Source organism: Vidua macroura, chromosome 13 (genome assembly GCF_024509145.1).
Source record: "Vidua macroura isolate BioBank_ID:100142 chromosome 13, ASM2450914v1, whole genome shotgun sequence".
Lineage (NCBI taxonomy): Eukaryota > Metazoa > Chordata > Aves > Passeriformes > Viduidae > Vidua > Vidua macroura.
Genome location: NC_071583.1, coordinates 16084485 through 16108969, shown reverse-complemented (window position 1 = coordinate 16108969; position 24485 = coordinate 16084485). Strand labels below are relative to the sequence as shown.

General features: G+C 55.6%; 1 protein-coding gene across 2 annotated transcripts in view; it reads left to right on the top strand.

The window, feature by feature from the left end:
- Positions 1 to 24485, top strand: part of CACNA2D2 (calcium voltage-gated channel auxiliary subunit alpha2delta 2) — a 211247-nt gene that overhangs the window by 166972 nt on the left and 19790 nt on the right. For both annotated transcript variants that reach the window (XM_053989277.1, XM_053989276.1), the window contains exons 4-10: positions 1078 to 1137; positions 11123 to 11167; positions 17637 to 17775; positions 21335 to 21466; positions 21721 to 21778; positions 23856 to 23906; positions 24065 to 24164. In XM_053989277.1, the coding sequence (XP_053845252.1) occupies positions 1078 to 1137; positions 11123 to 11167; positions 17637 to 17775; positions 21335 to 21466; positions 21721 to 21778; positions 23856 to 23906; positions 24065 to 24164 (585 nt within the window). The remainder of the gene's footprint in view (positions 1 to 1077; positions 1138 to 11122; positions 11168 to 17636; positions 17776 to 21334; positions 21467 to 21720; positions 21779 to 23855; positions 23907 to 24064; positions 24165 to 24485) is intronic.

The following is a 24485-nucleotide window of genomic DNA, read 5'->3' as shown; positions in this document are numbered from 1 at the left end:
CGGTACAGACTGGCCCCGGGAGCTGAGACCTGGCAGTGTGTATTCCCTGGGAGCCTTGCTCAGCTGATGGCTGGTGGGGAGCAGGCTGTGCTGAGTACAGCAGGACCAGACATGAACCCCGTGCCCGTTAGCAGTGAGTGTCCAGCACCCAGGGGTCTGGGTGCCCTCAGCTCTGCAGGCTGGATCAGGACACTGGGCTGCCTCCTGCTGGGTTTCCGTGCTGATCAGGTTGCACAGCCCTGGCAGGCAGCTCCCCAGGCAGCTGCCCACAAACCAGGGTGCCTGGGGCTGGTCGAGGGATGGAGGGAAACGTGCTCGTTTTGCTCTTGGCTTTATTTTCTTAGTGATTCGGAGAGGATCCTGTAGAAAGCCTGGAGCTGTTGCCCTGTTTAACCCCTTTGATTCCACAAAAGGCCAGATTGCAGCTTCTTCCAGGCACTGCACTACCCCAGGGGCTGCCCAGTCTCCAGCCCTGCCCTGCTGCACCCTCTGTGCTGGTGAGGGGTCTCATGGCTGAGCATCCAGTGAGGGTACCCTGGTGCTGAGCATCGCCCCATCCTGCTTCTGGCAAATCCTGCTTCCTCTGGGTACCCCAGGGTGGGCATGGGTATACAAAGGGGTTAAATCCGGGTGGGCAGCACGGTGCACCTCTGATCCCCAGCACTGGGGCGTTTTGAGGGGGTTTTGAGGCATTTTTGAAGAGTCTGCCCTGCTCTGCACAGAGCTGGGGGCTGTCAGTACAGAGACCTGGGTTCAGCCCTTGCCCTGTGCAGCAAGAGCCTGCTCTGCTGAGTTCAAGTGGCAGCGATTGCCCTGGAGATACTGGCTTGCTCCAGAAAAGGCAGGAGCAAGGAGGAAAAACTGGCTGTCCCTGGAACACCCTTCCAGGGTGCTGCCCACAGTGCCTCCTCCTGCCCCCTTGCCAGTGCAGCAGAGGGGTGGCAGGGTGCTGCAGGAGCCCCCAGGCAGGGATGATGGGTGTTGGGGTGGCACCCATGCTCCTGGGCTGCAGTGGGCAATAACTGGGTCATCTTGCTTCCCCCTAGGCTCATTTCTCCTCTCTCTCTTGTTTTGCAGAGACTTGCCAACGCGGCGGAGAAATTCCAGAAGGCTCACCACTGGCAGGACAACATCCGGGTAAGGCTCCATGGTAGCCCAGCCGCCCCCACCCCTGCCCTCCTGTGGTATGACTCGTCACTGTCCCGTCCCTCCTTGCCCACCTTCGTGTCCCCGCGGTGAGTCGCCGCTGACTGTGCCGCTAATGAGAGCAAATGAAGTGATTTTGAGCTCGTTTGCAGCCTCGCCTCAGCCTGCACACACCGAGGAAAAGGCTGGAGGTGAAGGTCGAACTGACAGCTCAGCGCGGAGGGGTGGGGGCTGAGGAGACTCCGACTCTCCCCGGCTCCGGCAGCCCCTGGGTTTGGTTCTGAGGGGGCCTCACACGGGTGACAGCAGCGGTGGCTCATCTGTGGCACATGCCAGCACTTACGGTGGGGGCTGTTCCTGGGGAAGGAGCAATCTGGGCTGGGAGAGGGAAGACGCGGGTTTAATGATTGCATTTGACTTTGTAATTCTGGCAGTGATAGCACTCAGCAGGAACCTGAAGGATTCTGTCTGGAAATGCTCTTAAATTATAACCACAATACAAAAGGAAGGAAAGATTGTTTTTCTCCCAGTGCGAATGGAGTCTGCAATGAAAAATACTCCTGAGCCACCCAGCCCCTTCCTCTTGGCTGGGGCCGCATCCTGCCCAGCCCCAAGGAACCCCCTGCATCCTCTGGGGGGACAGCCTGGGGATAGCCCCACTGCCAGGCCGTGCTGCTGTATTTTGGGGGGTATTTCACAGTCTGAGCTGCTGCTGTTCACACAGACCTTCCTGCCATAGGTGATGGTCACCGGGGTTTGCTGTGGAGAGGAAGAGGTGGGGAGAGCAAAAGAGAAAGCAAGGGGTTGACCTGCTTGGCTTTCATTTGCCATGTGGCCAGTGTGGGGTGGAGGCTGGTGACTGATTCTATGTCCCACGGGCATCGAAGGAGCAGGATGAGCTCACAGAGGTCTTCCTGTCTGCATGAGAGCACTGGTGAATTGCCATGCTGGGCTGGCACCCAGGGTTGGATGCCTTGTGACCGGGGCATGTGCAGGGCGGGCAGAGGTGGCACAAGGTCACTGCATTTCGTAGCAGTGCTAGGGACTTTCGCTCTTCCTCTGGAACGCAGGGATGGGCTCCTGATGCAGGAGCTCTTTGCAGCCCCAAAGAGCTCCTTCTCCAACCAGACCTGGCTGCCTTCCACTGCCAGGGGAATAACAGCAGGACACAAAACACGCTGGGAAAGGCTGTAGCGCTGGGGAGCTCTTGGCTCATTTTGCCATTCACAGCACAAACCTTTCAGAAATCCACTTTCATAGAAAAAAAATATTTTTAATAGCCCTGTTTGCAACCACTTAATCAAGGTAATTAGGAGCGAGTCACCCAGAAACAATGTGCAGTGATGCGTCACCACAGAGCTGAGCGCAGCTTTATCAGGGCAGCCCAGGCCTGCCTGGGACACTTGATGGACTGGTCCTGCTCTGTGCACAGCCCCCAGGGTGCTGGGCGTCAGCCCTGCCTGCCTCAGTGCTGCCTGCAACAGCCCCAGCTCCTGAGCAGAGCAGAGGGATGAAGGGGTTTTGTACATCTCATTGCCAGGGTTGAGGCTCCTTTTCCTGCCCTTTATCCACGAGATGGCTGGGCAGGGTCAGAGCCGTGTGCCAGCACCACTGACCCTGGCTCTGCAGCTGCCCCCAGCTTGTCACCGGTGCTGGCACGGGCAGCAGGCAGGGAAGGCAGCAGCACAGCATCCCAGCTCCTCCTCTCCTCCCTTCCCACCGAGCAGCTTGTTCCTCCTGGCTGCAGCTCTCCCCTCCTCTCCCAGCGTGTCGCGTCCTAACCCCGCGCCGGAGTCGATGACAGATTGCGGCGAGCGCGGTTATTTTTGTGTTTCCATCCAAAGGCGCCGGCAGATGCTGAGTGTTTGCGCTGCATTAGTGCTAATGGCAGCCCCATTAAACCTCACTGCAGATGGGTTGCTATGGAAGTCCAGGGGAAAATGAAGCAGGAGCAAGAGCCTGAGCGGCTGGGAGCTGCTGCCAGCAATCACTCACGATCCATCTCTACAGGGAAAGTTCTTTTTTCCTTGCTGTTTTCTGGTGTTTCCAGCTCCATGCCAGCCAAGCTGGCCTTTCTGGAGCCGAGTTCAGCCTCCCACCTTTGCAAAGTGCCTCCCTGTTCCCTAAACAATCCCTTCATCCTGTCCTGCTTCATCCCTGCTCCTTGTGCTCGTCCACCCTCATGTCTACCAGCTGTGCCAAGCTGGGGTTGTGTTCCCAAATCAATTCTGGACATCGGGCCATTTTCCTTGGTCAAAAGCAGCCTTGGCCCCAAGGTCACCCATATTCTGAGCACCCTCATGAGTTCCCTCGAGCTTGTTTTACACCAGGGCTGGGTGGCAGCTCAGAGTGGCATGGTGGGCAGGGATGTGGGCAGGCTGTGGGGACAGATTGTGCCCTTCCCTGCCTGCACTGTGAGGGTCTCTCGGGGATTCACCCACTGGAGAAGGCTGATAGAGCTCTGGAACGGTGAGAGCTGGGTCCTGTTGCCAGAGTGGGCTCCCACCAAGGGACATGGCAACCACCTGGCACTGGTATGGTAGGAAACCACAGAAAATTCCCCGTTTGCAGTGGCTTGGCCTACCAGTTTTCCCAGTGAGAATCTTCTGGCCTACAGGCTTCCATCAGAGATCCACTGGGATAGTCTGGCTCCACTCCATGCAGAGCCATGAGGGTTTGTCCTTCAAGGCACATCAGGGCTGGCCCCTGCTCTGGATGTCCCCAGTCCTATCCCCCGGCCATGGCAGTGGTTCTGAGCCTGCCCTGTGCTGACCATCCCCAGCAGCAAACGGAGGTGCCAGGACTCCAGCGCACCCTGCAATGCAGTTTTCAGGTTTCCATCCTCTGTTTGCTGCCCTGCTTGGGCAAGTGAGCTGCAGAAGTAGAAGCAGAAGTAGTTATAAACATGCTGAAAGGTCATGTTACATTTTTTGCTGCCATCCTTTGTATCCATCTTCGCTGAGAAGCTGCCATGTGGCCTGTCAGACATCCCAGCCAGCTCCATGTTCTCCCAGCTCTTTTCCATTTGTGTGCTCTGCTTTCCTCACGAGTTTTCTTTGGGTGCTTTTCCAGACCTTCAGCCCCATCCCAGCAGCATCAGCAGGGTCTCAGGTGTCCCACACTTGCATAGTATGTGGGAGTGGGGGCCATGCTCACCTGGGGGATGCTGTCAGAGGTGCAGATCTGCACTGCCAGCCACAGAATACATCCTAGGCCAACATCACCACCATCATCATCACCATCATCATCATCATTGCCATGTATAGGTCTGCTGAGGCTGCCAGAGCTATTTGTGCCTTTAGGGGACACTCCAGTGCTGCAGATATCCATCCCCACGTTTATGTGCGCTTGGCAGGATTACATAAATTGCCTTTAAAAGTTGACTTCTTTATAAGCCATTTTCTGCTTCATAAAATGTTTATTACTGTTGTTTTTCTCCCAGTCTCCTTCCTCACTGCATTTTCCATCACTATACTGGGAAGCTCCCCTCTTCCTGTGCCTGCTGCCCCCCTGCCTCCCACCTCTCCCCACTTTTTGATGTTGGAAAGGGCCCTTTGAAGGGTCAGAGCCCAGCAGGCCCTTTTTCCTTGGAAAAGAAAAATAGCCATACATCGAGCTGTGAATGTAGGAGCTGCTGGGGACAGGGTTTAACCACTGGGTGGTTTTGGGGAGTGGTGACATTTGTGGAGGTGGCAGGGGGATCACAAGTGCTGGACAGCCCCATGCTGCTGCCTCCATCTGTAACCCCTGCCTGCAAGCACATGAGGAATAACAAAGCCCAGATAATTTCAAGCTCCATTAGAAACGAAACTCCAGGGAAAAGGGGATCACTGTTTTCCAAATGGGAATGGACAGGAGCAATAACAGGGACTGTGCTCCTGGTTGCCCAGGAAAGGTGAGGGATAAAGCAGGGGTACATGGCAGCATGGCTGGGTACCCAGCCACGGCCATACAGCCCTGGGTGCTGCATCCCTCCAGGTGCAGGATCCTGCCCCATCCTGCTGCCCCTTCCTGCTGCTCCACCCAGCACTGCTGGGTGTGTGTCTGCAGTGGAGCAGCAGCTGTGCCATGCCATGCCATGCCGTGCCATGCATGGGCTCCGGCAGCTGATCCCTTGGGCTGGGCACGGCCACGCAGGCAGGGCTTTGTGTTCAAAGCAGCAGCAGAAGGGCGAACGCCAGCTCCTTATCCTCCTTTCATTTTTCTCCTCCTTTAATTACAGATCCTACTTATCGGCTGAGAACAGAAAGATTGTCACCGTAACCTTGCACTTGCCCTTGTAGAAGGTTTACCTAAAAAGTTAGAAAATAAAATCAAATACTCTAATTTGCAGTCGTCTTGCCATTTCAAACCCAGTTTTCATTACAGCACAGAAAGTGCATTGAAGCTGTGTTTATAACCCCCTTTTAGATAACAAATCACATTTTCTTTTGGCTGGCGAGTGTGTAGAATTGATATTTTTTTTTTTCAGTTTAATGGGTTTGTGTGTTCAGGAATGATCTCCATCAGCTGAGAGTCTTTATTGTGTTTGATATAATGTCAGCTTTCATTACGCTCGGAGAATTACTGTGCTATAGCACCAACCTTGCTCCTGTAGCGCCGGTCTGGCCAAAAAGCAGAACAGGAAAATCATTCACAAAACCCCTGTGTCGGGGCTGTTCCCTCTTAAAAACCAAGGATGGGGCTTGAGGGGGCTTGCCCAACTCCCCACTCTGCAAGATCACTGGGCCACCCATGGCTTCTCCATGACTATAGTGGTTTGGTGAAGGGGTTGCTGGCTTTCCTCTCAGTGCTGCTTTCCCATCCTATCCCATCCCATCCCATCCCATCCCATCCCATCCCATCCCATCCCATCCCATCCCATCCCATCCCATCCCATCCCTGGAAGGGCAGGGGGTCTCCAACAGCCTCTCTGTGTGTGCTGGCATCCCTGTGGCACCTGGGTGCAGTGGAGGGGAGCAGCAGCCGCTCCTCGTTCGAGGCAGCCTCAGAGGAGCAGGACAGACAGGAGATGCCATGTAAAGAAGAATAGCTGGCAAGGTGTGATCAGATAAAACATCTTCTTGGGGAGATGAAAAAACTGTTGACAGGTCACTTAAATATTTCCCCAGCTCTGTCAGAGAGGCAGAGGGAGGAAATTGCTTTTAAAAAAAAAGATGCCAAGGCAGATTATGATGACTGTTTCCACCTGTCCTGGGCAATGCGTACGGCCCTTGATGGTGGATGGGATGCAGGGAATTCACAGTGCTGCAGGAGAAGTATGGGCCCCACCAGACCCCTTCTTGGTCTATCCAACAGCCTGTGGTGCTGGGGTTAACCATGAATATTGTCCTCCTCTAGGGACTAAGAAAGGGTTCATCGTGGTGTATATGCACAAGAATAGCTCTAGCCAGTGGAAATAAAGGTTCAGCTCCTACCAGCCACAGCCAGGCGTGGCTGTGATTGCAGGTAGGAGTTTCTCCCAGGAATTCATCCAGCCCTTTGGAGCCTGTTCCTGGCTGTGAGACTCACACCAGCCCATGGCAGGTGTAGCAGGAACGCTTTCCTGCATCCCCAGCTGCCAGCCAGGACCAAGTGACCAGCACACACCAATCCCCAGGGGCAGCCCCATCCCACTCCTCATGACCCAGGAGGGCTTGGCAGGGTGATGCTGTGGTGGGGATGTGCTGTGTCCCTGCTCACGCTCTGCTCCTCTGGCCACAGCACAGGTGTGAGGCTGCAGGAGCTCTGTGACACACAGCAGGATGTCTTCTGTATGAAAGGTGCAACTATAAGCAAAAGATGTTGCTATTTCTGTGTGCTTAACACAGAAATAGGTTCAGGGACATGAGGAAGTACCTGAATACTCACTGTCCTCTCTAAGTGCTGATGGCAGAGGAAAGTGGGCTCATGAGCAGAGCCCCCAGTGCTGTATGGGCACATCAGTTCCTGCTTGCTTTCCCCACACACTGAATTGCCCAGGTGTCTGACCAGGCACAGCTCTGGTCACCTGGCTTGTCCCCACATTGGTAAGCTGTGGGCTGGGATGCTGGTCCTGCCACCAGCTCCATCCAGTGGCTGGAAAACAGACACGTGCCAGCTTTGGATCCATCTTTTCTTCCCACCACCCTCCAAATTCCTCCTAACTGCCTGAAGGCAAACTGCTGCAGGATTTGGCTCTTCCAGAACCAATTAAATCTTGAAAGAGATTTGCTGACCACAGGAGTCACCTGTGCTGCTTGGAGAAATGAAACCCACAGCCGGAGGCTGAGAGGGACCGAAACCAATGCACTGCAGCAGGATCTGCCTGCAAAACTGCCCCGGGGAGCTGCAGCATCCCCAGGGCATGTGATTAGCAGGGTGACCCTTAGAAGACGACAGTGAGCAATCCTGTGGAGTACTACAGATCCTACAGGGCTCAGGAGAAGGATTAGCCAGATTAGGTGATTTTACAGGAAAGCTCTATAGGGGAGAGTGAGCCATAGCCCTCCTGCAGTGTCCCTGCCAGCTGCGTGCTCCAGCTGGATGGCTGGAGCAGGGAGCTGATATGCCACCAACACAGCTCCTTCAAGGTTTTTTAGGGTGGTGGCAGCTCTGTGTGTTTGACGTAGTTTGATTGCCACCTCGTTAGTTCTTAGGTCGCTGACTTGGAGGCTTGGGCCAGCCCCCCTCCATCCAGACATCTCCAGGCTGCAGTGAGATAACAGAGCACTGGCCTTTTCAGCATTATTTTTAGTTGCTGTAATTGTTTTAGGCAAAAAATGATCTATTTGGATGCTTGTAGAGGGCTGTGTCAGAGGTTGGGGGGAGTGCCCCTCACCACCCACTGAGACACCCGTGTGCCCCTCCTTGTCCTGGGCTTTGTCTCATACCTGTTCTGCTGGTGTGTGGCAAGGGAGCAGTGGTGCCAGAGCAGGGTCTGCTGGCAAGGCTCCAGCTTGCAGCTCTCCAGAAGCTCACAGCTTGGATTTTTAATCAGCTTTTTGCTTGGTGTTTTGGTATGAAAACAGGGCACCTAGGGAGGGCTGAAGGTGGGGGTGAGGAAGGAGCCAGGGTCCTTGGGGAGACTCTGGCATGCAGCATCCTCAGGGACACCTCCAGGAGGTCCCACCTGGGTCAAGCCTTGGCCAGGGGCTGCCCAGTGACACTGAACCACAAGGGTTTGGTACAGGTGCAGTGGTTCCTTGGTGGCCTTGCTGGAGAAGCCTGGGCCATGGCTGCAGGGACAGTTGCAGATCAGTCTGGGATTGCACTGAGCTCCCAGAGTGTTGCACAGGGTTTAGTGTTGCACTGAGTGTTGCACTTTAGGAGCTAAAATAACCCCACACTTAACCACCAGTGACACAGCCATGCAGTGCCATTGTGCAGGTGGCACTTGGCAATTTAGGTACAAGAAAATGGGCAGTGATTAGCACATCATGGAGCAGCAGCTCCTCCTTGTCAGCCTCCCCTGCAGTGGGAACCAGTATGCACTTCTTGCAGGCTCAGTTGCAAGAGACAGGGACAATATTTTGCCTCAAAATCCCCTGATATCTTCACCCCCTTGTTTTCTTTATTGGTATTTATTCTGAAAGGCTCTAGAAATACCAGTGCTATTTACACAGACCTGGTGCTGAGTTTTACATGGACCAGAGGAGGAGAGGATTATGTGAAGAAGGCAAATGTGGTTTAAAAAAAAAATATTAGGGAGCAGAAATTGTAGGACCCCTTGTTGCCTCTTGGAACACCCATGGCATCTTTTTAGAGCATCTCTGAGGGCTCTTTCCCTCCTTCTTGGAATAGACACAGGCTTCCAAGTGGCAAGGACACAGATGCCCTGCCAGCTCCCCCAGTCTCCCTTGGACCCCATGAAAAACCCCCAGCCCCACAGCATCAGCAAGGTTGTGGCAAGGATTTTAGAGCCTGGCACCAGGGCACATCTCAGGGCCAGGGCCACGCTGGTACTGGCTGTCCCACACATGCTGTCTCACACGTGGAAAACCTCAGCCACAGCCTGAGCATGGCTGAGATCTCACCCAGCTGCTCCTGGGGTTGTGAGGGCCTGAAAGAGGGCTTGCATGGCAAGGGCTCTGTGATCCCTGGGGGAATCGGTGGGAGGGAGATCCTTACAGGAGCTCTGCTCCCTGTGCCATGCCCTGTGCCGTGGGGAAAGCAGGATCAGGGACCGCCTCTCCTGCCCGAGCATCATCACCTCGTGCCCTCTCCACTGCGGGAGCGGGGGCCTCTGCGGGTGGGAGGGGAATCGAGCTTTTCGGAGGAGCCAATGGCAAATAAAATGAATAACAAAGCACCTTCTGGATGGCCGTTGTTAGTCACACTCACTCCTGATTAAAGATCATTAAACATGAAATTAGCTCGTTTGTGTTACGGGTCTCCCGGGGGTTCCGTTAATTAGGAAGTGCAGATGGCCGCGGACCCGGGGAGGCGGCAGTGCCGGCGAGGGGCAGGGGCGTGCGTGGGGCCGGGAGCGGCGCGGGAAGTCCAGCTGAAGAGAAATTAATTCTATTTTTTTTTTCCCTTTCTTGTTGTTGTAAACCCCACAGCATTTCACAACAAATCACAGATAATTAATAAGTGTGTTCCCTTAATGACTGGGCTTTTTAATAGCAGAAATTGGAAGATGCTGCGTCAATTATTTTTTTACTTTCCCCTCCCGGTGCTGCCTTATCGCAATCTCTAAGAGTCGCAGAGCCCGCGGAAGCGACGGCCCCTCTGCTCAGGAAGATGCTGGAAATGCCCTTTGCAATCCCCATCCTGGGGAGACAGCGGCTGCACGGCCTGCCAGGGTGCCCTGCTCTTGATGTCCCCAACATCAGCTTCAGGGGCTTTCCCACCTCTTGGGAAGCCGGGAGAATCCACTGCAAACCACCCTGGGGAGCAATTTTGTGGCTAAAAGCGTAATCCCGGGGAGGGGTTAGTGACTCCCAGCGCTCAGTGGGGCCGGGTGGTGGAACGGGTGGTGCCGGCTGCCTGGAGAGCTGCTTGCCTCTACTGGTCCCTTTCTCCAGCAGAGCCCATGGCCAGGCTGGGATGGATGTCACCGTGCCTGGCACAGGGCTGTGTCCAGGACTGTCCAGAGCAGGGGCAGGCAGGACGGGGGTGCAGTCAGTGCCATTGAGGCTTTGGCCGTGTTTCTGGCCGTGTCCAGATCGCTTTCCTCGGTAGATAATAACAGCAATAATCACCCCAAGGCGCTGCCCAGGCCGGGGAAGGCTGGTTGGCTGCTGATGGTGATTGACTGGCAGACGTGTCAGCACCACGGCAGCTGCCGGCGTGCCGGCATCACACTCGGGCCGGCACGCTGGGAAGAGTCTCTGAGTGCCCTTTAATTACCCTTTCTGCTGGTACACGGAATGCTGTTGTGACAGCATCGCTGCTTTCCCAATTGCCTCTTCAGGAATTTTATCAGCTGTCTCGCGTCTTGACACTCTGGGAAGAGGAATCCAAGCGGACATTTCTGCTTAAATAGGTTCTAAATACCCCAAATTAACGACGTGCATTTCTCTGTGGAAGCAAGGACACTTTTTTCCCTGTTTCTGCAGTGCAGGGAAGGGGCCTAGGTGGCTGCAGGGTTGCTGCCTGCCACGCTGCCTGTACCTGGCTCTTTGTGGCTCCTGGTGTTTAAAACAGAACCAAAGCACCCTGGCTGTGGGGACGTGGCACAGACTTGCACCTGGTGACAGTGCAGAGGCTGCAGTCACACTGATGTCACTGTTACAGGGCTGTTGGCCCTGCAGTGCTCTGGCTCAGCAGCAGCCATGAGTGGAGGGAAGCATGGCAGGCCATGGCCAGTCCTTGGAGGGTGGATGTGGAGGACATGAAGTCCTGAACATGTCCCAAGGACAGCATGGGCTGGGAAGGGTTCAATCCCCAGCAATGTGGTGGCTGCCAACAGCATGAGAGAGGTGCTGAGGGGTCGAGTCAGGGGGAGGGACTCCTTTCCCATCCCTACTACACTATCCTATCCCGCACTAACAGCTCTCCCCTTTCTCTGCAGGAGGAAGACATCGAGTACTACGACTCCAAGGCCGACACTGAATATGTAAGTGCTGTCTCTGTGGCATCTGTGGCACAGCCACCACCCTGGCCCAGGGCTGAGCCCCTCGCCAGTCTGTCCCAGCACGGTACCAGGGGTCATGGCACAGCATTTGTCACAGCCACTGTAACCAGATTCTGCAGCAGGCAGCAAGTGCCCGGTTTGCAGCCCTGTCCCCCCAGATGAGCCATGGTGACATCTGGCCACGAGCACCAGGCCTGGCAGCAGGCAGGTGGGCAGGTCGCTCTGCTGCCTGCAAAAGTTTCTAAAATTAAAGCTGGCATCTGAAATTCAAATGAAGAGCAAACCTTTAATTAGAGACTGAATCTAATTCTCTGCCCTACTCGGAGCATAGCCATCCTGTGATTTCTGGCAATCAGTGCTTTAACTACAGGCCTGTCAGCTCCCATCTCCTGGTGCTCCCGAGAGAGCTGGCATTTGCCAGCTCCTCCTCCTGGTGACAGTGAGGGTGACTTCACTCAGGTGCTGTGCCACGGGCACAGGGAGCTCCACTCTCAATGCTTGCTGCCCTGGGGCACCCCTCTCTGCCCTGGGGCACCCCTCTCTGCCCCGGGGCACCCCAGGTCACCCAGCTCCCACACTGTGCTGCGGGATCCTTACGAAATAGGGGCTTGTCAGGTCAGTGGTGTGAGGCTGCTGAGCAGAGTCCCTGGGGCTGACCAGGAGCCCCAAGCACAGCAGGGTGCAGCCCTGGGGACAACCCCAGCCAGTGCTGGTGCACCAGGCCTGCTCCTTGTCCCCAGGCAGACCTGGCAGCAGAGGTGCCATGGAGAGACAGTAACACAGCGAGAGAGCACATGGTGCTAGCAGCAAACCACTTGCAAACCACATAGCCTCACTCAAAAATAACACTCAGGTGACCCCAAGAGCATTCTGAAGGCCCTGTGCAGAAGGGAAGGGATGATCTGGGCTTGATGGGGTCCCACCAGCTTGGGTGACACAACCTGCACTGACCTCTGTCTCTCCTCTCAACCCACCTGAGAGTCTATGCCCCAGAGCAGAGCCAGGGACAGGCTGGAGTGGAGATGGATGGATGCTTTCAAAGCAGAGTTACTGACTAGCTGCCAGTGCCATTGTCCCCAGGCAGTGACAGTAAGAGGGCTCCTTGGCAGGGGAAGCAGCCACAGAGAGTCTGGGAGGTCGGGCAGATGCTGTGATGGAAGTGGAGGACACTTGCTCTCCTGAGCAGGTCTCCCTGCCCACAGTCCCACTCATTTACAGCTGAGGATGCAGAGGAAGTCTCCTGTCTGTCCCCCCCCCAGCCTGGGGGGAGCTACCAAAGGAGGGAGGAGAGGATCCTGCCATGGCTGCTCTGGAGAGGATGGAGCTAATGGGCTTAAAATACATTAAAGGGGATTTTGGATAGAAGCGAAGGAAAAACTGGCTGGCAGTTGAGGCAGGAGGAGACAGCCTGGGGAGCAGAGCAACTCCCAGCACAGGGGTTGAGGAGCAGAACTAATGCATCCATCAGGCTGGGCTGGGCTTTTGCCATCACTGCTGCAGGGCAGGGGACAGAAGCTGGATGTCCCCATGCCCATTGTTCCCCTGAGTGTCACACCCCACCATCCTGATCACATTAGGCAGGATTAGGAAACAGGAGGCATCTCAACCTCGGAGCTGTGCCCGTGGAGCCCTCCCAGCACAGGGGGCACTGGGGAGAGGCTGTGCACAGTGGCATGGCACAGTGTCCCTGGGGACTGCAGGGCTCCCCTCCCTGATTCCTGGTCCTTCCTCAAAGGAGCTGACATATCAGGGAGGAACAGCCCTGCAAATCCATCACCAGCCACATCAGCTTTAGTCCTGCTCTGGGGAGATACCAAGCAAAATTGCAAAATTGGAGGTGTCCTATTGTTGATGTATGTGGGTTTGGCAAGGAGAGCACTCCCCTACTTGTGGTGCTTCCTTACCAGTGAAATCCCAGCAAATTTAATTCCAACAAAAATAATGAGAGAAAAAAAAAAGAAGATGCTGCTGAGGTAAAAAAGGAGAGAGATGATACCAGAAGGTCTGAACAGAACGTAATAGTGCTCTTTCCATCCTTTTTTTATTTAGCTTTAATATTTCTATTTGAATGGAGCAGGATGTAGCTGAGCCAGAGTTGGTGCTGATGGACAATGGCTGCTCCCTGTAACTGGGGCTTATTCACAAGCCTTATGCTGGCTTTAACTGCAGTGAGGAGGAAATGAGCTTCCAGTTCATCTTGCCTGCACCTCAGCTCCACTATCTGCCCAAATAGGCTTTGGATTTCCAAGTGGATTTTAACAAATGGGAACATCAGAAAATTTTCCCAGGGCTGTCAGAATGTTTGCAGAAGTGAACTTTTCACCTTTCCCCACTAGCAAGGACCATGGGGTTTATGTGGGGAGAAGTGTTGAAATCAGCAGACAGTCTCGGTTGGGAGTCATAGGCAGAACAACACAGAAATAAAGTAATTTTCCATCTTTTGTGTTGTGTTCTTGGCGGGGGATGATGCTTGTCAAAGCTGAGCCTGGGACGTACTGTACTCAGGTGGAAAAGAGCACAGCTGTGTGAAGGTATCCTGGCCCCAAGGTCAGCCCTCCAGCCCCCAGGCACCTGCCTCAGGTCCTGGGGAGGGCTGAGAGCGAGGGGCTGATGGTGGGAGGCTCCGTGCCAGCCTCAGCCCCCTCTGGTGCAGGGGAGGTGGGGCTGCCCCAGTCCCTGCTCACCCTTCTCACTGCTCACCCTCTCACTGCTCACCCTGCTCAGTAGATGTAGCGAGGAGGGGAAGGGGGGGAGGGAAAAAAGCCCCTAAATGTCAGCAGCAGCAGATGAAGGGTGTTGGAAAATTTAATCTTCCAACTTTCTCAACTAATGTGACATTTGGATTTCCTCTCGATAAGCTATCAGCCCCAGAAGTTTCTTTCTTTTTCATTTTTTCTTTTTTTTTTTTTTTTCCTATTTTTTTAACTTCTCTCCTCTGGCTGGTAATTTAAAAATAAATGGTCTAGAAAGATCTCTAAACAGTACCTTTGGCAAAGATTAAAAAAAGCGAAGGGGGATAGGGGAGCAGGCTGGCGGGAGAGGCTGATTGTTATTTATAACCTGGGCTGCTGTAAAGGCAGGAATGCGGCTGGAGAACACACCATCTCCCTCCTCGGCATTAAATTACTGCATTTCAGGAAAAACTGATATATTTAAGGAGAAAGACCCTTCTGCACAGTCCTGGAGTTTCTCAGCCATGTGTTGGGGGCTGGCATTTATATCCATTATTAGCAGAATCACAGCGTGATGATATTAATATTTCCAGACTTAGCATGGATGGGTGCCCCTGGGAGATTGAAAAGGCTGTGCTGGGGTCTCGGTGTGTTCTCCATCAGGCATGTGTGGGGCAGGCCGGGGGAGGCAGGGATGCTGCCGGGCCGGCTCAGCCCAGCGTTTGTCATCGGTGCTGCCATTTAAGCAGCCATCATTAGCTGTGATGGCTGGTTCCCATGGAGATGAGCAATGAACAGGGGGGGCTGCATCTGCGGGAGCTGCCGGGGACAGGCGTCGGCATCGCCGCTGCGCCAGGTCACATCCACAGCTCCAAACCCTGGGAAAGGTGCCCAGGGAAAGGCTGGCTCTCCTCAGCCAGCACCAGCCTGGATGGGATGGGGGGCAGGTGATTGCCCAGAGCGTGGCAGCCCCCAGTAAAGCTGTTGGATGGTGCTGCTGGTGCTCACTGGATGTTGGGGCACCTCTGGGTTTTGTCCTGCCTGTCATTTTGGGAGACTGAAGAGAAAATGTGACTGACAACCCAGCTGTGAAAGCAGTGGAGGTGGCAAAAGCTCTCAGGGCGTGATGACTTCTTGCTGAAGCAGTAAATATGTATCATATTGATATATTGCCATGGAGTGGATTTCTAATGGTGTGTAGCAAATAATATATTCGAACTGTGGCATCTATTTGTGTTACACTGTACATACTGTAACAGATAAATAGATGTTTCCAACTTCTTTTGAAATGTAATGATGAGGAATGCTGCAAGATCTGGCTGGGGGCCTGCCGAGATGCTCACAGTTAAACTGATGTAAATTCAGGAGAACTTGAATCATCTACTTTGCTCTGATTTAAATGTCATGCAGGATTTCTTCCCTCAGCCTTCCCAAGGTGTCTCTTTGTATCCCAGATGCTCCCCTCCCTGCCTGGGCTGGTGACAGCTTCACCTGCCTTCATGTGGCTGGAAATTAACCCCTTTCAGGGGCCAAATTCAGCCTGGCTTAAACAGAAATAACTCAGTTGAGGTTGAGGGATTTATGGATAAAGGGCAGATGTAGTTTGGATAACATCAGCTCATTCTGCAGGTCTGTTTGCCATATAGGTGTCAGTGATGCATGAAGTGCCCCACATATAGATAGCTGTATATTTGTCCCCGAGATCTATACATGTGCCTCTTCACAGCTCCATGAATGAGAGCAGCCAGACAGCACCAAACCTGGCAGCATACAAATTAGCCCCTCAGAAGTGGGTGAGATCACGGAATAATGATAAACAGAGGAGCAGTAATTATATACAGTAGTTCCAGCTCCAATGAAGTGGGGAATAGCCATGCCAGTGTGAGGGAAAGAGGGAGGGTTGGATTTTCCAGCTGCTGGTGGTGACAGGGGCAGTGGATGGGCTGTGTGAGAGTGCCCTGCTCATCTGAGATGGGGAGGGATGGGGAGCTGTCACCAGGAATTTGCTGGGCTGAGGAAAAAAAGGGTTTAGTGTCAAAGCAGAGTTTTTGGTTCTGCAGATGCCCTCAGGCCAGAGCTTTATCCCAAAGCCTGTTTTCAGCAGGCACTGCTGTATCGCTGTCTGGTGCTCAGAGAGGTTTGCAGGGACAAATATTGTGTGCTTTCCCCCAAAGAGCTGAGCCCCATGGACAGCAGGCTTGGGGCCAGATCCACTCTCCAGGTAGCCCATGGCCTGGCACATGGCTGGAGTGTCAGCTCTGCTGCAGCATCACAACTTTGCAGGGGCTCCAGCAGTCAGTTTTTGCCTTTTCTCCAGATTTACATGAAACTGAGAGCATAATCTGGATTTTGATCTCAGAGACGTGGCTCCAGGGAGTTGGGAACAGTCCCTCCTGCTTGGCTAGTGCAGCATCTTTCTGGGCAGCTGGAGCCCCCTCACCGGGGTCGGCTGGGCAGCGTGTTACACTCACAGCCCATCGGCTGGAAATAAACCCAAACCTTGCATATCAATCCTGTTACTCTCCCGAGCTGTGGCGAATGGTTTGGCCACCCCTCTCAATGTCATGGGAATGTCACCACCTTAGTGGCCAGCTGGAGGTGTTGCAGGGGAGGTGACATTTCTCCATGTCATCTGTGAAGGGGAAATGGGGAGGTGGCTAGAATGGGTGTTAAACAAGCTTCATAGTTTACTTCCCAAACCCATAGTTTTCCTTTAAATATATGGCTTTTCCTGTGAGAAATTCAGGTCTTTGTTCCCTGGGTTTTGTTGAGGGGAGCCTGGCCAATGGGAGAGATGCTTGCAGTGGGCCACTGAGGACAGCAGGATGGGACCATCCCCTACCCCTTGTGTTCCCTGGAGTCGTGGCTCTGCTGTGGACACCATGGGGCATCCCTTCAGGTGTCTATTCCAGTTTGTGCTTGGCACTTTTGCCTGTCCCTGCCTGTGGATGGCACAGGCAGCTCTGCATCCCTGCCCCTCTTCAGCAGGGATGTAACTCCAGGAGCACAAAGAGCAGGTGCTGCAGCATCCTCGTCTCCCTCCTTCCTACCATGAACATCTCCCATCTGGCTGCAAACAGCCTTCCTCAGCTGCTGGGCTTGTGGCAGGGATGGGCAGCTCAGAGCCAGCACCTTCTCCTGGGTTTCTTTGCTCCTGGTGGGGTGGCAGAGGCAATTTCTCCAGCTCTGTAGTGAGTCCACCCCCATTCTTGTTCTTCCCCACATGGCCCCGTGTTCAGCTCCCACCCTGTCTCCTGTCTGCAACCACCCAGCTGTTCTGCCTGCACCAGCTCAGCCCTGCCGGCCTTGCCAGAGGGATTTTACCCTCAGTGCCATGCTGGCAGCAGGGCTGGGGAATGGAGAAGAGGGCTGGGAAGGTGAGGGAGTGTTTTCCAGCACCAGCAGTGGGGAATTTGCCGTCTCTCCACCATAATTAAATATTGTTTGCATTGCTTATTGACAGAGCACTAAGCTGCACTCCGTTTTAATTTGCTCTTTGATAGTTGCCTTTTGCTGCTAATTGATTTTCAAGGCCTTTTTTGATTTTTTTTTTCCTATGTCTGATTTAATACCTGCTGTGCTACCAAAGCTGGAGAGGCGAGGGGTAACTGGTGCTTGCCTTTGTGCCCACCCACTCCTGGCAGGTCAAATCCACACGAGATCCAGCAGGGCTGGTCTACCCCACAAAACATTTTGTGATGGGCTTCAGGTGGAGGTATTCCCACATCCATCCAGGGTTGGAACACTGAGTGACCCCATGCATTTTGCTCCTTCCCCAGGACGACCCCGATGGAGAAGAGATCGAGAGGGAGAAGTCCAACTCCTTGAAGCTGGAGTTCACTGATGATGACAACTTCAAGACCAAGGTTAACTATTCATACGCTGCTGTGCAGATCCCCACGGACATCTACAAAGGCTGTGAGTGCCCCTCCTCACCCTCTCCCATTCGTGCTGCCTGGCTGGGCATCCACCTCTCTTGCCTGGAGCACTGCAGCTCCAGGGACCATCAGCTCTGGGTGCCCCAACTGGGTCTTGGTGACTGGCTCCCAGACAGGCAGGTAGTGAAAAAAGGCAGAGTCACTGTATCAGTATCGAGGTGACAATGTGTCCCTCCCCAGGGACTCTCAAGAGCTCAGCACAGGCAAAAGAGGCAGATCAGGGATTAGGAGTTATTAGGGAAGGGATGGGGAGCAAAGGAGAGGTGGTGATTGTGGCCCAGGGTAAAGCTCAGCTGTGCCCACATGGCTCTGATCCTCCTGCAGAAGAGCCCAGCAAAGCTTGAGAAGGCTCAAAGCGGGCACCAGAGACATTCAGAGGGGTGGAGCAGCTCTGTGCAGCAGCAACAACAGAGGCAGCACCGACCTGCTTGTAGGAGGGAGTGAGACATGGCTGGGCAGTGGCAGAGGGTGAAGCAGGGATGCTGCATGTCTTCAGCCTACTTGGGGCTGAGGTCATGAAAAGGGAGAAAAAGCAGCTGCAGTCCCGCAGGAAGACAGCCAAGGGTGACTGCAGGACAGCGTGATGCCACCCGTAGGTAATTAAGCCCCTGGTGCCAGGACGTGCAGGGGGGGTCAGCCCTGCGGCTGTGCCCCTGTGGCTGCCGCAGGGCGCAGGCTGCTCCAGAAACGCAGATGGGCTGGTGGGCCAGCCCGGGAGTGGGCAGGGATGGATGGATGGACGGACGGGCGGGTGGATGGCACAGGATGTGCCACACCAGCTTCAGTCCCCACCGAGAGCTGTGACGGTCCCTGAGCTTTCAGATCTCTCCAGTACCTCGCCCTGCTGCGGTGGCACATGGTGACAATCGGTCTCCATTTCCCTCTAGTGGCTGTTTGGCTCCGAGCTGGGAGCGCTCCCAGCTGGAGGGCATCCTCCAGCACCCGCCGGCCGCATCCTGCGCCCAGCCCCGGACCCTGCTGTCATGTCCCCAGTTGCCTCACACCACGCAGGGCAGCACTGTCCCCACGCCTCTGCTTCAGTGGCCCTTGCTGCGGGTGGTGATGGGGACGGAGCTCACGCTCCTGCCCCGAGCAGAGCGTTCCCGGTGCACGGCTCCTTACGGGCACGGCTCGGAGCCGCATCGGTGCAGCGATTTCACCGCGGAGGCAGCGCTGGATTAGGAATTTGCAATTAGTTTTATTACCCAGCCAGCGCAGGGCAGGCAGCTAATGAAGCACGTCGTGCGAGCCGGGTGGGCTGCGCACGGTGAAATACTCGCTCGTCCTCAGCCCTGCTCACAGCCGACGCCACGGCTGGAGCCCTGCCATGGCCACATAAATCACCCCATCCGCCCTGGGACCGGAGCAAGCTGGAGATGAACGCGCCCCAGGGACTCACAGCCGCGCAGAGAGGGGTGCTGGAGAGGGGATGTGGCAGCGGGGGGTGACAGTGCAGGGACTGCCAGTGCCCCTTACCAGGCCGGGAAAGGGGCTGCAGCCCTTGTGAGCACAGGGATCAGGCCAGGTCCGGCCACACCAGGGTGCTCCAGAGATCCAGGGTGCAGGGAAAGGTCTACAACTGCTGCTCCACAGAGAGTGGTTTGGGGTGGGGGCAGGGGGCCACCCTGTCCTGCCAGGGACAGCAGTGAGCGTGGCGAGTCCCCGCAGAGCTGTGGGCGGGAGCGTGTCCCGGTGGGACCGGCGGAGAGGCGCTATCGCTGCCTGGCACGCTGATTAAACCCTGCGGCGACGCCCGCCGCCGTCACCCCTCGCTACACACACAAATTACATCCTATATGTGTTTTATTTACTGTGCCGTTTTTAATTAAATATGCTATCGCTCGTGGGCAGGGCGGGGCTGGGCTTACTCTGCTGGGGACAGGGACGAGATGGGGACAGGGACTGGGACGTCACCAGTGGGGCTGGCAGCTCTGACTCGACTGGGAGGGACAGGAGCTATCCCAAGCAGGGACACAAATTCATCACTCTGTACATGGTAGGAGTGTAGGAACTGTATTTGTTCACAGGGTTGATATGGGGGTTACATTCATGCCCAGGGAAGGTGTAGGGGCTGCATTCATGCTCAGAGATAATAGAAGGGCTGTGTTTGGGCACAGGGATGATAAGAGTCGCATTCAGTACGAACAAATGGTGTGGCTGATGGGCCCCGAGGTTCTGGGTGTGTAGATGTTGCCAGGGCTATCATGGATGTGTCAGGGCCCAGCCCGGTGCCCAGCTGAGGCTGGCAGCACTGCCCAGGGCTGCTCCAGGCAGGCAGCAGCCTGGCAGCCAGCTCATAGCCACTTCTCCTGGGAAAAACCACATCCTGTGTCAGAGCCCAACAAGAAATCATCCTAAGTGCCCAGATAACAGCACTGTGTGTGGGCACAGTGCTGAGCAATGGCTGAGGAGATACGGGTACAGTAAATCATGGTTTGAAGGCATGGCTGCCTGAGGGAAAGACAATTCTTCAGCAGTTGTGCTGGGAAGGAGGGATCCAGGATTCATCCTGGGAAACCTACCCACATCCTGCCAGTGCCTTGGGACCACAGTGAAGGCTGGAATGGGTGATGTTGGTGTTTGCAGGAGGGACAAGTGTGGGAGGAAGGCTTAGGAGAGCTAAACTTACTGCTCAAATGCACACTGGCTCCCCTGCAGCACCACATTGGGTTGTTTTGCCCAATGCCAAAGAGATGGGCTGCTCCTGAGAGTTCTTGCACCCCAAAAATGCATTGAGGGTCTCCCAGAAGGGATCAATGCCTAGTCTCAGGGTGCTCCTTGCTCCTGCAGTGGCACCCACTGGCTCTTCCATGCTGCAGTCCTGGGGCAACGCAGCACCAGTGGTCATCGTGGGATTCCCCTCCCACAGCATTTGGGGTCCCCCTGCGAGCACAGGGAGGTGCCATCTCAGCTCCCTGCCAGCCCCGTTCCTGCCACACCACGTGGCCCCCCTGTGCTCTGCCAGCCCCCCTTGATTAATCACAGCCTGGGGCTGCCAGCAGCTTATCTTTGGCTTTAATAGCTGAATAATTTAAAACTGCTGTTTGCTGGCATCTTAATTGCATTTGTGTCAGGTGCAGGGCCAGTGGGAATGCAGAGTGGGCCTGAGAGGCTCCACACAGCCCGTGGGGACACCAGCCTTGGGTTTCCCAGCCGGTGACTGTCCCCAGGGAGTGAGGCTTGCACAGGGAGTTTTGCTGGGAAGGGAGTGGAGATGGCAGGCCAGCTGTGCCCAGTGGTGGCTGTGTCTGCCCCAGAACAGATGGGGACAGTGAGCACTCTGGGGAGCTCTGAAGAGTGGCTCATTTCTCTGGGGACAAGGGACAGCAGGGTGGTGCTGGAGCTGTGTGGAAGGGAGGGGGGTTGAGGGGATGTAGGAGAAGCTGGAAAGCCCCCATGGGCCTCTTCTTGGGAAGGGGCAGAGGGAACACATCTCTTCCTCCCTGCCATCACTTGGGGCCATCGCAGTCCCCATCACCCCTCAGCCCACCCCCAGCTCCCTCCACCCACACACCCACCCCTGTCTCTGTGTCCTGCAGCCACCGTCATCCTCAACGAGCTGAACTGGACACAGGCCCTGGAGGACGTTTTCATCGAGAACCGGAAGGAGGATCCCTCCCTGCTCTGGCAGGTCTTCGGCAGCGCCACCGGCGTCACCCGCTACTACCCCGGTGCGTGGCAGGGACAGGTTGTGGCACAGAGGGGCTGTGACCAAGGGGCCGAGGCCCTTTTCACTGCTCCAAAGTGGACAAGCAACCCCTGGGCCTGGTCTGACACATGGAACTGTGCTGTGCCAGAGCCCATTGGTCTGAGCTCCCACCTGAGCCTGCTGCTTCCTCAGCCCTGGGCATCTCTCTGCCCTGTCCCCCATGTCCCCCACCCCAGGACAGCCCTGCCTCACTCACTCCCTGCCTTCTCCCCACAGCCACCCCATGGAGAGCCCCCAATAAGATCGACCTCTATGACGTGCGCCGGCGGCCGTGGTAAGGGGGTGGGCAGCGAGGAGGCTCCTGGCTGGGAGCAATCCGCTCCCTCCCCTTTTCATTTCATTTTGGTACTGGCAAAGGGACACCATAACACAGGCAGGGGATCTAAGCTGTGGCACTTGGCTCCTTCTCCCCTTCCCTCTTCCCGGGGAAAGCAGAGCAGGATGGAGAGATAAATCCTTGGGTGCAAATGAAAGTGTGGAGAGAACCCTGTGCCCCCTCACCACAGCCGTGGCTGCTGGCACTCAGTCCTGGCCAGCATTCCCATCCAAATGAGATAACAACTAGCTTGGAAACCATGAGCTGGGAGGATGGGGAGAGGAATGGGCAGGCAGCAGCAGGCTGTGGCTCAGTGATAGCTGAGCAGCCTTTTAGCCCACACCAAGTGAGCTGGGATTGAATGGGCTCCCCTTAGCCCAGCTTGAGGTGCTGGTGTGGCAGTGCTGGTTATCAGCTGGAGCTGGGGGAGTGACAGCCCCATCCTGCCCACACCTGCTGCCTAAAACTGCAGTCATGGAGAGGAGAGCGGGCACAGGCCTCTGGCACATGTCCAGGGAGCCCTGTACCCCAATGGATCATCCCCCTGCCCACATCGGGAGCTGCCCCCTCTCCTTGTCAGAAAATTAATGGCCCTGCCACTATGGTTAATTGCCTTTTATTGCTCCACATTAATTATTAACTGTTCCCTGCTGGGGTGTCTGTGCAGGTTATTGCAGGGCAGGGACTGGAAGGCTGTTTTGGGGCAGGGGCTGCTGAGCCTAGCTAAGTCCAGCTCTCTGCCCACTAGCCAGGCTGGCCACCTGGTTGTCCACCCCAGCCATGGAGGAGCAGCAGCACTCTTCATGCTGGGGGACAGCACACCTGGGGGAACCCCCTTTGGGGCCTTCTCCTGCTCTCAGTGGGGCCCCATGCAGGACACAGCCTTCACTGCTCCAGGGCCACGATCCTGGCTGCGGCCACGGGCACTACTCGCCAGCCTTCCCCTCCCCTGATGAATGGCCCCATTAGCCACAGCCGTCTCCTGCCGAGCCCAGGGTATTCATTTGGGCTGGGCAGCCGGAGATGGATGTGCTGCCACAACCCATTACGGGCAGCATCTTAGTTGGGCTCTGTGCTGCACCAGCAGCCCGGCCCCGGGAGCAGGGCAGGCTCCAAGAGCCCCCTCTCATGCTGGCAGGGAGGAGCCCCGTGGGCAGCTGCCTGTCCTGCACCCCAGCACGAGAGGAAGCTGCTGGAGGATGCTGCACCCATGTCAGGAGGGCCCCATATGCCAGCATCCTGCATCCCACCCGAGTAATCACTTGTAATTCAGGAGCATCAGGCCCTGGGATTAACAATCAGAGCCTGCCCCTTCCCCAGTCCTCTCCAATAGTGGTGAGTAATTGATGCTAATAACACACTAATTAATTCACACAAGGCCCGGTCCTGATCAAGCCAATAATGAGGTTCTCTTGGCCTTCAGCCAGGGCAGGATCAGGCCTCCTGCAATGGCACGATGAGGTGGGGCAGTGTTTGGCCATGTCTGGGATGGGATGGGTGCTAAACCAGCCCCTCCCTCACAGGATGGCACAGCAGGGCTGGGAGCAGGACCAGTTGTTTCAAGGGGTGAGGAAGGGTTCCCTAATTGTTTTCAGTGGGGAAGATTTACAGAGTGTTATTATTTTTCCTCCTTGTAGCTAAAAATAACCTAATCAGCCTGGCCTTTGAAGCTACCAGGGGGGTAAATAGCATCTTAATATGGATGTGTGTGTCAGCATAATCAGCACGCAGGAAAGGGCCTGCGATGATGGAAGAGTTTAGCATTTAGAGCTCATTAGGCTGACACAGTGCGGAGCAGCAGTCGCTGGCCGTCTGCTGCTGTGCCACGGGAGCCGTGTCCTCGCTGCCACCTGCCCACAGCCACCTCGTCCCTGCTCCTTGCCATGGGGTCACCACAGCCCTGGGTGCCCGGGGCTCCCAGCACAGCTCCCCAGTGCCTGTGCCCTGGCAGGGCTTCACTCTTGGGCTGTGCCCGGCAGAGTCAGGGTCTGCCCAAAATGAGTCAACCCTGCTGACTCCACTCTGTACCCCACAGGTACATCCAAGGTGCCTCCTCCCCAAAGGACATGGTCATCATTGTGGACGTGTGAGTACATGGTGGGGGCTATGGCTGGGCTTAGGCCAGGATGGTGACACAGCTCGCCAAGGTGCCACTTTCCCACCAGTGGCCGCAGGGAAGCTGTGGGGACAGCACAGCCCTGTGCTCCCTCGCTGCCAAGCCCCCAGCACCCCTGTCTCCTGCAGGAGTGGCAGTGTGAGCGGCCTCACCCTCAAGCTGATGAAGACCTCAGTGTATGAGATGCTGGACACCCTCTCAGATGATGACTATGTCAATGTGGCCTCGGTGAGTGCCATGGGGCAAGAGGAAGGGCTGTGTCCCCAGGCACCTCCCGGCTCCCCAGCACAGGAACCCTTTTCCCCCACACACACCTGGCTAAGGGCTCTGCACACAGAAATACCATTTTTTGTCTTCTTAACCACCCACCTGCACATAAGCAAGGAAACAGCTGCTCAGGGCTCAGCACGCAAAAGCTGCCCCTCTCATGGGGCATTTGGCAGAGATGTTCCTGCATTATCCCAGCCAGCCACCTCCTGTCCATCGCCAGCCGCTGACACCTGGCACCCACGGCAATGTCACAGCTCGTGACCTCCCGCAGCACAGTGG